This window comes from Cololabis saira, chromosome 6, assembly GCF_033807715.1.
Source record: "Cololabis saira isolate AMF1-May2022 chromosome 6, fColSai1.1, whole genome shotgun sequence".
In the NCBI taxonomy this organism is placed as follows: domain Eukaryota; kingdom Metazoa; phylum Chordata; class Actinopteri; order Beloniformes; family Belonidae; genus Cololabis; species Cololabis saira.
In genome coordinates this window covers 37,931,122-37,942,689 of record NC_084592.1, presented here as the reverse complement: position 1 = coordinate 37,942,689, position 11,568 = coordinate 37,931,122, and the positions used below count along the sequence as shown (strand labels likewise).

General features: G+C 44.7%; 1 protein-coding gene across 1 annotated transcript in view; it reads right to left on the bottom strand.

Annotated features, from left to right (window-relative positions):
* Positions 1-11,568, bottom strand: part of ttn.1 (titin, tandem duplicate 1) — a 217,208-nt gene that overhangs the window by 162,463 nt on the left and 43,177 nt on the right. The window contains exons 40-48 of the mRNA XM_061722950.1: positions 11,247-11,435; positions 9,108-9,626; positions 8,338-8,826; positions 7,889-7,927; positions 2,805-6,407; positions 2,021-2,299; positions 1,205-1,771; positions 707-988; positions 345-623 (exon numbers count right to left, since the gene is read on the bottom strand). Of these exons, the coding sequence (XP_061578934.1) occupies positions 345-623; positions 707-988; positions 1,205-1,771; positions 2,021-2,299; positions 2,805-6,407; positions 7,889-7,927; positions 8,338-8,826; positions 9,108-9,626; positions 11,247-11,435 (6,246 nt within the window). The remainder of the gene's footprint in view (positions 1-344; positions 624-706; positions 989-1,204; positions 1,772-2,020; positions 2,300-2,804; positions 6,408-7,888; positions 7,928-8,337; positions 8,827-9,107; positions 9,627-11,246; positions 11,436-11,568) is intronic.

Here is an 11,568-nt window from a genome sequence, read left to right as displayed (position 1 = left end):
CCCATTTTATGAGAGATGAAAGGGGTTTGGCTGACCATGGTGGATGTCTTTAAAAAATGTAGGTCAAAACTTCTGCCCAACAACGTTGGACTGATAGAATACTACCTGGAACTGCTAAATGAGAAATTAACAAGCTGAATCATGGCGATTCATAGCATTGTCCACAATATTTATTTCTTTTTGTCCCAATTTTTGCTAAAAAAGATGAGACAATAAAAAATTTTGCATCTTGTTCATCTGAGATTGTACATACCTTGTACCAAAACCCACTCTGTCAGACGATTTCTATTATGGTTTTAAACAAAAAAAGCTTTAGTTTGTTCTTCTATTTAAATTATACTAACCTTTCTTTTTAACCACCGTCTTTGAGATCACCGACCCAACCTCATTTGATACAACACATTCATATTCGCCAACATCAGCGCTCTCTAATGAGCGGATCTCCAGAGATGTCAGCGACCCCTGTGACAACACTCTGTACTTTTTATCTGCAGACAAGTGTTTCCTATTCTTTTTCCACGCCACATCAAATGGAGAAGAGCCTTCAATCTCAAGCTCCAGCACAGTGACCGATCCTCTGACTCCCTCTACCGAGGGTAAATCCTTCTTGAAGGATGGAGGTTCTAATGGGGAGCATATAGTTCAGTCAGACAAATTCTTTGGTTGAACATTTGGTTTCCTACAAAAATTGCCAAAATCTGCACACCTTTCACTATTACTTTAGTGCTGCAACTTTCACACCCAGACTCATTGAGAACCTCACAACTGTAGTTTCCGCTGTCACTCAATGTGACATCGCTTATCTCAAGGGAAGCGAGACCATCCTTCAGACCAATGGCATATCTACCGCCGGCCAGCAGCTTGCTGTTGTTGAAGAACCAGGTTGTGTGAAGCTCAGGGGATCCTTTGATGTTGCACTGTAACCGTGCAGTGCTGCCTTTCTTCCAAACTGTGGTAGCTTCCAGCCTCTTTGTGAAGACTGGTGGTTCTGGAGAGGTTTGTGGTTAGTAAGAGCCATTATTGAAAAGATGCCAGGTAAATATTCCAACCCAGCAATTGAAAAGAAATGGTTAACAACTTGGGTGATGCTTTTATCTGAGACTCCAGCTGCTACAGAATCAAACTGCTTTCATTTTCATTTCAGCAGATTTGCAAGAGGTTAAAACACTTCAAAGAGCATCAAAGTTAATGAGGCAGGTCTTACCTTGTACTTTAACCGAAGTGGAGCAGGATGCACTTCCCGCTTCATTTGCCACCTTACACACATAGTTTCCACAATCTTTCAGTGTGGTCTTTAGGATTTCAAGATTAACTGTCTTATCCTCAAAAGACAGTTTACAGTCTGGAGACTGGTGGACTTTTTTACCATCTCTGGTCCAGGTGACAGTTACTCCAGTGTCCTCATCCACCTGACATTCCAGGTGCAGAGGAGCTCCGACCACAGCGGCAACTGAGCCCAGGGGCTTTACAAAGTTGGGTTTATCGATAACATGCAGCTCTGCGCTGCACTCAGCCGTCCCAACGTTATTAGACACCTGGCACACATAAAGCCCCCCGTCATCTGCCCGAAGATCGGCAATTTCAAGAGTGTGCTTATTCTTTTCGCAATAGGTGTGGTAGTGCTCTGGCTCTTTGGGCAAAGCCCAGTTGTCTTTGAGCCAGACAACATTCAGAGGAGCAGATCCTCCGATTACACTCTGTATCACTGCCCTCTTTCCAACATACACTGTCTGGGGCTCAGGTTTAGTTATAAAAACGGGAGGGAATTGCTCTACAAGGATTAAGAAAAAAAGCACAAACAAACATGTTAGTGGAAACATGAAGACCATGAAGTATATCACCTTAGCCAACATTTACCACTTAGATAACATCAAACCAGTATTCACAATTAAGAAACTTAAAATCTCAGACACCAACGACAGTCCAGAGAGAACCTCCAACAAAATCAGATTGGACATAAAATCTTAAAATAGATCCAATGTCAAACAGGGAGAACGAAGGAAACATGCGTCATTCCTACCTGTCACGCTGAGAGAGGCAGTGCATTCGTCACTGCCATGCTGATTGGATGCCTTGCAGGTGTATTCACCGCTGTCCTCCTTTGTTGGGCTAAGAACCTCCAGGGAGGAAGCATGGAAGCGACTGATAATCCTGTACTTATTGCTCTCTTTGATGGGGTGTCCATCTTTGGACCACTTGAAGCTCACGTTTGGAGCATCTTCAACATCACATTCAAACATGACAGGTCTGTCAATGTTGACCTCCAGTGGAACAATTCTGTTTCTGAACACAGGTTTCACTGTGGAGGGAAATTAAAGACAAAGAAAGAGTAAACGCACAGTAGAAGCTACAATGGAAACATAAAAGTACAATTTTCTAATGAAAAACACAGTGTGGTGACCCGGGCATGATGACTGACTCATACAAACTCATCCTGTGATGACTGTGAGGGAGGAAAGGTGCATAAGGGTTAGGTTGAGGATGTGATGATCAGGGATTCTGCTATAAGAGAAGGAAGAAGAACATGCAAGCAGAGTATGGACCAGGTTGAGAAGTGATAGGTGTATGAAGACATGAAGTCAAAGGTGATTCCTTGGAAGGAAAGAGGAATGGACATGAGAGTGATATGTTTGTGGAGTGATGGATGAGCCGAGAGGAGCTCCAAATTTACTTTTTGAAATATGCAGATGCAGATAGAGAATTTGAAAGTTATGGCTGATTGAGGTTTCGAGACAAGAGAATTTCAAATCCGGAAGTTGTGAAGTTAGTTGATGATGATATCAAAGAACTGGCCATCATCAAACCTTTTGAGACCACAGTGAGTCTCGAAGACGTCGTAGTCTTGCCAGCTTCATTTTCGGCCTCACAGACATATTCGCCTTGATGCTTCTCCTTATCAACTTTAGTGATAACAAGTGTGTACGTGTCTTGTTGTTTAGAACACTTGAACTCTTTGCCAGATTTCACCAATTGACCATTGAAAAACCAGTTAACTCTGGTGACATACTTAATGGTGGCAGTAAAAACAGCCTCGCCGTTTTCCTCAGCACAAACATCCTCCAAAGAATCAATGACGGCAGGACAATCATTCAGGCTGTCAGAGGACTCACTGATCATGACTGCCTCTGAAAGGTACTCTTCTCTGGTTTCTCTCCACCTCACCTCCTTAGATTCATGGACCTCGGTGCGACTCTGAACTGTTGCACCTTGGAGGGAAGCTCTGACTTCAGTTTTGACGACTGCAGACTGAGGAACAGATGGAGGAAACCCAACCACATTCTCTGCTACCACCACAGTGTCCACCACAGATGACAGCACCCCTTTGGAGGACGCTGAGCTCACCAGTGCTCTCTGAGGTTTATCAGTCTGCAACAGGCCTGGCTGCTCTGATGAAAGACCGTGCTGCTCCTGGAACACCATAGCACTGAGCGCTACCTGAAGCTCAGACCTGAGGTCAGCTGTCTGAGGATATTCCCCCTCAAAGGACAGCGTGATCTCCAGAGGGGCACCTGGGGATGTGACAAGGTAAGTATAGGTGGCCCGTTTAGGCTCTCTCTGCATTTTGACTTCCTGTATCTCGACTGTCTCTAATGCGCCTACAACGTCGGCCAATAACACTGGCTGATCGCTCGCCACGGCTGACTGAAGAGCATCCCGCAGCTGACGTCGAACATTCAGACTTGTTGGCTTGGGGATGTGAATGATAAAGTTGAGTTCTTTAGGTAGAGTCTGAGAATCCTGGGACTCATGGACAAACATAACCCCTTTAGTCTGCGTCTTAACGCTGACAGTTGAGCTCTCAGATTTATGTATTTCACGTGATTGCTCTCCCCTAATGACACATTTCTCTTCAAGCATTACCGACTGTCGGACCGACTGCCCCTCTTGGATGTGGACTGCAAAATCCTGCTCAGCAGCTTCTAAGACGGTGCAGCTTTCAGTGGCAACCGCCTTCTCTTCTATGAAAACTGGCTTTTTGGGGATCTTGGGCTCAATTTTGATTTCAGGCTTGAATGTCTTATCACTTTCAAGACTAGTGGTGTGACCCTCCTCCAGAATCTGAGTGTCTGTGACGTTCAAAGACTGCTTGTTGTCCCAGTTATCCTCTCTCTGCATTAGCGCTCGCTGCTGCTTGAAGTTCGTAGACAAGGGAGCCTCCTTCGGCAGCTGGAGGGGCTGGGATGACACAGGTAGGATGCTGGGAGACTTTGCCTCTATTCTTATCTGCGACTTAACGCCGTCCAGAGACACGTCTAGGTCTTTGTGATAATCTGCTGTGATCTCCCTTCTCATCTCTGAGGTAACGGCATGGCTTCTGGCCTTTTCCTGCTTCTGAACTGCCACCTGTTGGTCTGGTTTTGTGGTAGAAAGTAGACCCTCCTTCGGTAAAACTGACAAAGAATGGACAGTCTGAAGGTACTTCGCTTGTGGTTGCTCTTTCTTTGGTTGAACAGAGATAGAATCAGTCTTTTCTGCCAAGTCTGAAGTTGCTTCGCAAACCACAGTCCTCTGCTCCTCTTGAGTCACTGAATGCAGCAAAACTGGACTCTTGCTCACTTCTGCTTGCTCTGCAGACGGCCTTTCACTGGCCAACTTGCCCTCAGACTGTAAAACTTCCTGATCGCTGATAACCTGCAGGTTAAGAAGTTGTTTTCCCTCACTCTGAGGCTGCAGACAAACAGACACTCCTAGAGGTGGCACCTGTCCTGTTTGTTCAGCCTGGATGTTGTACTTCTCTTCATTAGTTACAGCTAACTTACACACCCTGTCTTTGCATGGGCTGATGCTTTCCTTCCCTGGTCTCTGTATTTCAAATGTCTTTTCTTTGGTTAGAGTCACTTTGGTTTCGCTCACTGGCGCTAACACTGGTTTAGGTTGTTCTTTTTCAACCGAGGGTTTTATAGCTGAGTCCAGAGCTGGCAGAGACTCGGGATGGGTTTCTGTCAGCAGCAGTTGGCTTTCAGACTGAGCTGAGTATAAAATCTTCGTCCCCTCTGTGACCCTGAAACTCTTTTCTGCTTCTGGCCTGCTCACAGGACCTGACTTTTCATCGACGATGGGTCGAGCTGATTCAACTTGGTGGCTGCTAACAAGCTGCCGGGGCTCAGTCGTGGTCTTAACCTGCTCTGGAGTCTGGTCCGTCAAAGACTCGGCTCTCACCGTGGTGAGTGACAGAACCTCCTCAGACACGGCTGACATGACCCTGGACTGCTGCTGCTCAGTTAATTCAGGCTCAACTACCTCAGGACTGAGAATTTGCTCAGCGTGCTGCTCTGTGATCTTCTGTCTCTCCTGGACTGAAGATAAGAAAGTCGCCATGTGAAGCTGCTTTGCAGGAACAGCTGAGAACTCTGGTGGATGGGGCGGAGCCAAAGAAACCCTCTCCTGTATTTCATGTGACTGCAGTACTGCTGCCTGGTGGGTAAGCTGCTCTCGGTGAAGCGTGGCGGCTGAGATATCAAGCTTATTGATAATTCCCACCTCCTCGCTGGGAATAATTTGCCGGTCTTCAGTGCTAATGGTGTAAATCATCTGCTCGGACCGGCTTCTTTCCTCGTATAATCTGGATTCTCTGGTTTGTTCAGTCATGGATATCTTAAGACCTTTAGATTTTTTAACTAACTGGGGCTTTTCTTGAGCTTTCTCACTTATAACAAACAGCTCAGCAGAGCAAGAGTCTTCCCCATATTGGTTGGTGGCCCTACAGGTGTAGAGGCCACCATGCTCTTGTTTGACACCTTTAATGTTGATAAAGCCTGATCCATCCTGGTTGTTTACCATGATACAGAACCCACTTGGCTGAATGTGGAAGCTACCTTTAAGCCACTGAAGCTCAGGGAGAGGATCTCCAGTCACGGCGTACCTGAAAAAACACTGACCTCCCTCCAAAACCTCAAGAGACTGTATAGTTGTTGTGAATTTGGGGGGGTTTCCAGTTGGTACAAACACTGTTCCATCAACCCTCTCCTCCCTTTCTGGTTCCTTCAGCTGAACGTGCAGATAAGAAGTGCAGGTCGACTGGCCGAACCTGTTGCTAACTGTGCAGGAGTACTCCCCCTCATATTCCCGCCGTACTTTGTTAATGACCAAACTATACTCATCCTGTTCATGAATGAAAGCAAACGCAGACGAACTCGTCAGACTTTGGCCATTGTGGAACCACTGAACGGACGGTTTGGGGAAAGCGGACACCTTAACAGTAAACATAGCCGTTTCTCCCGCAGTCACAGTTGACGGAGAAAGTTCGCTGAGGAAAACCGGCTTTTCTTTTTTCCTCTCCAAACTGCTGGAGAAGTGTTTGGTCTCTGGTTTGAGTTCAAGCATTTTGGTTTTGTCTGGTAATGTTAAGCCGGTGTAGTATGACTGCTGGGTTTCCTCCTCCACTGTGATGGTTGAGCTAGAGAAGGCTGAGTGGAACAACGACAGTTTGAAATCAGACACACATTCAAATCATCATAAAAACAGCTGCAGTCGAGTTCTATCTGACTGCCAGGCAAAATGACTTAGCATTATTGCTATCCGATTCCAAAACTGAGACATTTATCTAAAAGAAAAAAAGGTCAGATTTATTGCAAATTAATCACACAGAAGATTGTATTTGAACACTGGGGGTTTACATGAAATGCTCTTTTATAGAACATATTATAAGGAACTTTTATCATTAAGACATCAAATGTTTTGCAGTATTCATTACAAAGGAAGCGTAAACATGTCAGAGAAACAAAATGACTCTTGAAAGCATTCAAACATTTCCTTACATTTCTTACCAGCCGATAGAAACGCCTTTGTCAAGACGATACTGAAGACGTTCAGTCATCCAGCTCATGGTAAATCTCAAAGATTTGAATCAAGGCAACTGGGCTTCTTCTTATTCATTTATTAAGATACTTCATCTGCCATCCAGAAGGTTCTTCGTTTCAAACTGATTGGTGCAATATTTTCTTCCCAGTGTGTACTTTCATGAAACTTTAGAGTTTCTATGATCTAAAGATGGTCCCACGGTCAGCAACTGGCGCCTAATGTATCTGGGATACGCTAGCCAGGCTTGAGTTGGTGGGTGGTCTTCCAGATTATTAAGCATGTCAGCACGGCTCACTGAGTAACTTTTTCTCCAAGCTAAGTGAAGGGGCGGCACAGCTAGCGAACAAAATATTACACCGTTACACCTCCTGTGCCATTCACACACAGCAGGGCCGAGAAAAGGTACTACAGGGGTGGGACGAACCTAGGGCTGGGCGATTTTGGACAAAAAAAAAAATCCCGATTTTTTTCTCTGAAAACCCGATTTTCGATTTCGATTTCAATTTTTTTGGTAAAACTACAAAAGACAATGGAATAAATTGTTTCAAATATTTTATCTTTATTTTTAAAGAAAAATAGCAAACAAATTTCCCTATTGGGAATGAAGTGCAATTGAAAGATACTGTTAATCCTCCTTGAGTTTAGTAAAGTGACAACATTTACAATTTTCTTGACCAAACAAAGATGACTAGACGAGCTCTGTCTGTAATGCAGCCAGCTGCAAAAAAGGAAAATCGATTTTCCGATTTTCCTTTTTTAACATCGATTTTGATTAATAAATCCGATTTAGATTTAAAATCGATTAATCGCACAGCCCTAGACGAACCTGTAACCAATTAACTGGTACACGGTTAACAAAAGACTAAAAACCCACAGGAGTCATAGAAAGGTCAGTTGCTTGTATGTAAGACTCCCCACCGGTCAGTTTGAACCGATGAAGCCTTCTGGAGCAGAGGTGAAATGTCTTTAAGTTCCAAGAAAAGATATCCATTTACTTTGAGTCAGGGCTTTGAGACGTACTCTCCAAAGACTTATTCTAAAAACCTGCACATCATAACATAGTCGTCTCAGCTAGAACAATATTTACCTTGCACTTCCTCCTGAACCTTGTCCTTCTCCCCAGTTACTGTAAAGACACAGATATTTGAAATTTAAAAAAAAATACATTCATTAATGCATTTGTAGCGCAAGACAACCAGCGTAAGTGATGGGTCATGCATCCATATTCTCCATTTGGGTTGTTTCCTTAATCCTCGCATGCCCCCTTTCGTTCTTTGAGCGTGCAGCACCTCTGGCTGTTGGAAACACTCTGTCGTATGTGTCCCTCTTTATCCCTTTATCAGTGTTTTGAGTCAGTTTGTCGGGACACATAATTGGGCAACCTTTCCTAAACATGGTTAAAGCCTTTGCAGAGGGATTGGTGTCACCTTGTGAACAAATGTGCCTCTGATGGCCTTATAGGTGGAAAGCAGTGTGGATAAGTGGGAGGGCACACAAAGCCCGAGCAAGAAGGACCGAAAACATGCAGATGCCAACCTTTCATCACTTCGCTGCATTCAGCATCCCCTGCTGAGTTTACATTTTTGCAAGAGTAAGAGCCCCCTTTTCTGGGTTCCACCTTGTTTGCATTTATACAGCACAGGGGGCCGTCACGTTTCAGGGAGTACGACACAGAATCTTTGACATTCAAGCGGCTGTAAAGCCAAACGACAAACGCAGAGGGAAGCCCCCTCATAACGCAATACAGAGAGCCGCTTGCTTTGCTACTGATCAGCAGTTCTGGGGGGAGTTTGATCAGGAACTCAGGGCAGCTGGAGAGGACTTGACTCTTCTCGTCAGGGAAATACAGGTGGCTGGTGAAGTTGTAAGGCCCCTGCGAAGATTGAGGCATAGTTCCCAGCTTCTCCACTGACTCTTCTTTGTCATGGTCAGAGGTTTCTCTAGGGGTCTCCCTGTCTGCCTGAGACACTTTACACACTGAATCAGTGGGGATGGGGGTCTCTGCTTTGAGGTTTGCTTCTTTAGCTGGGTGAGAATAAAGTTAGGGAGAGTAATTAGGGGCAAAGAGCATAAGATTATGACTCTAAACACTACGGGGTTAGTACAAGGGATGTTGGGATTAGTGAAGCAAGCGGGAGACACCAGGAAGAGGACAAACTAGATCATAAAGCTTATTATTCCATTACATTCTAGCAGGTTACAGAGACAGGGGAGATTTTAAATCATGGGAGGAGAGGCAGGAAGCAACAGAGGGGGCAGATGAAAAGATGGGATGGACCAGATGGGATAAAAGAAAGATAAACCACCTTCAACAGTAAGCTGAGCAGAGGAGCTGTTCTGACCATGTCGGTTAGTGGCTGTGCAGCGGTATTTTCCCTGGTCCGCCACACCAACGTCGTGGATGAGTAGGGACAACAACCCCCCACTCTGAGAACTCTGCATCCGCTCAGCGTCCACCAGGCTATGACCGTTATGATCCCATACCACCCCGGTGAAGGGCTGCCCTGCGAACGAGCAGCTGAACTCCGCCATCTCACCGCTTTTCACTCTGACGTCGCTCATTTCCATCAACAGCTTGGGGCTGGTTGGGAGCTTGAAATCAAAGGTGCTGTGAGAAGTCGTCTCCACCGAGCCGACGCTCTCCATCTGAATCTCAACCGTCCTCCTTGACGTTGAGGAACTCTCACAGACCGATTCAGTGAACTCAACAAAGTGGGCTGTTTGTCCCACAGACAGAGAGCTGAAACTCTCTGTCTGAGCCTCCAGCCTCTGAATTAGCTTAGGCTCAGGCCCGGTGTTTGACACACTATCTAAGGCTTTTGCATCTGGGCAATAAGAAAGAATAGAAGAATTAGGTCAACACATCATAATTCTGGTGACTTCTCCAGGTTATTTTTGTCACAACTTGTTTGCCAAAAGTGCAGCTGGGTTGAAGCGTTGAGGATCAGTCATGATCAGTGAAGAAGTGGAAGTGGCTGGTTTCCACTGTCAATCATGCAAGCTTGACCGGAGCCACAAAGTAAAAACAAGACAGCAACGAAGTTTCTCCGTGCTTGAGTGTGAGGAATCCGCACAGATGTATTTCCACGGTTCAGGTGTTGTGACCATGCTGCATCGCTCTGAAACAAACGCTCATTTCAAAATAAGGGCTGTTAAGAGGTGTGGGCGTATAAAAAAGAAGACGTCATGCAGTGTTTCCCACAACAGAAAACAGTTGAGTGCTCCTCAAAAGTAGGTATGTGGGACATGCTTCCAGAAAAGCGTCACTGTCAGCGTGTCTCACGGAAAAAAAAATAAAGATATGAAGGAGTTTGGTGGCTAATATGAAAAATCTACAGAAATCCAGGGGTTGGTAACATAGATATCTTGTTGGCCTGGATGTAAGATGTGTTCAAACAAACATTGGCATGCACACCAAACAAAACAAGGACAAACTAAACGAAAGTTTACGGTTAGCTGGTTCTCTAACTTGGACTTTAAGAACAAACACAGTTAAAGATATTTTCTACCAGTTAGAGCGGTCAGGTGCACTCGCTGTTCCTGTCGGGTCTAAGCTGAGATGTTTTTCTCATCAACCACATTTTAGTGCCAAACAAGCTTAAACTGCACTACCTTTAGTGCAGTTACAAGAACTGCGGGTTTTCAATCAACTTCTCCGCCTCGGGGACCGGAAGACTGATCGATCACCGTCAATGGTCAGTTAAAAGCTATCTTACGTTAGTACAACTTGTCTTGACTCTCAATAAAGGCGAGACTCACACCCATCTGACAAGAACCTTAAAAGGCGTGGCGCTAGAGAAAGACAGGAGCTTAATTTTTTAACATATTTAAACTAGTTGCAGAGAACTAAGAGCTCACTTTGCAATGACCTGTTAGCTAGCAGTGTTCGCCAGCTCACATTAGCTTCAGTAACGGCTAAAAACAGTCACACAAGAAAAAAACCTTGTCCCATTTCTTATCTTATTTCTAGAGTTAAAGAGTTTTCTTACATTTCACTCAAACAATTCTTGCTAGTTTAAAAGCAAGTGGCTAATATTCCTTTCCTTATATGGCTCTTGGAGAACAAGAGCCATATCATTTAAAGTCTTGTCATTGATCTGTCAGGGACACTAATTCATGCGGTGTCAGTACCTGAAGGAAAGAAGAACCTGGTAGGACAGGCGTACATGCGGTCCTCTGTGATGCTCTGATTTTTGGATCACTGATCTGTTCACTCAGCGTTTCATTCATAGATGTTAAATTAAAGAGCTTGTAGATAATTTCAGGCTTTGTTTCGAAATGCAAACAGGATCTAACTCAGCTTTTCATAACCAAAGCGATAATGTTTTTCCAAGAACCAGAGCAACTTCAGGAGGAGCAGCCAGGAGTTAATGCGCTATTTAAAAGCAAAGGCCTTACAGTGACTGTGGTCATCTGAAATGTCAGTAATAGTCTGCAGAACTCACCGTCAATATTCAAAGTGGCGGAACATGTGACCATTCCTCCCAAATTTGAGGCAATACAAGAGTATTCCCCCTCATGGCTGAGGACAACTTTGGAAATCTCCAACAGGCAGGTTTCCTCAAAATAAGACATCCTGAAGATGTCAGACTGTTTGATCTCTCTGTCATTACAGAACCAAGAAATCTGCAGATCTGGAGACACAATGTAAGTTACAGTCAGGACAATCTGACACACACTCTCCTCAAACAGTGTTGGTGATAACTACTACATATTTTCAAGCGGAGGAGTCATTTAAACGTGATTTTGTTCAACTAAACGAGTACA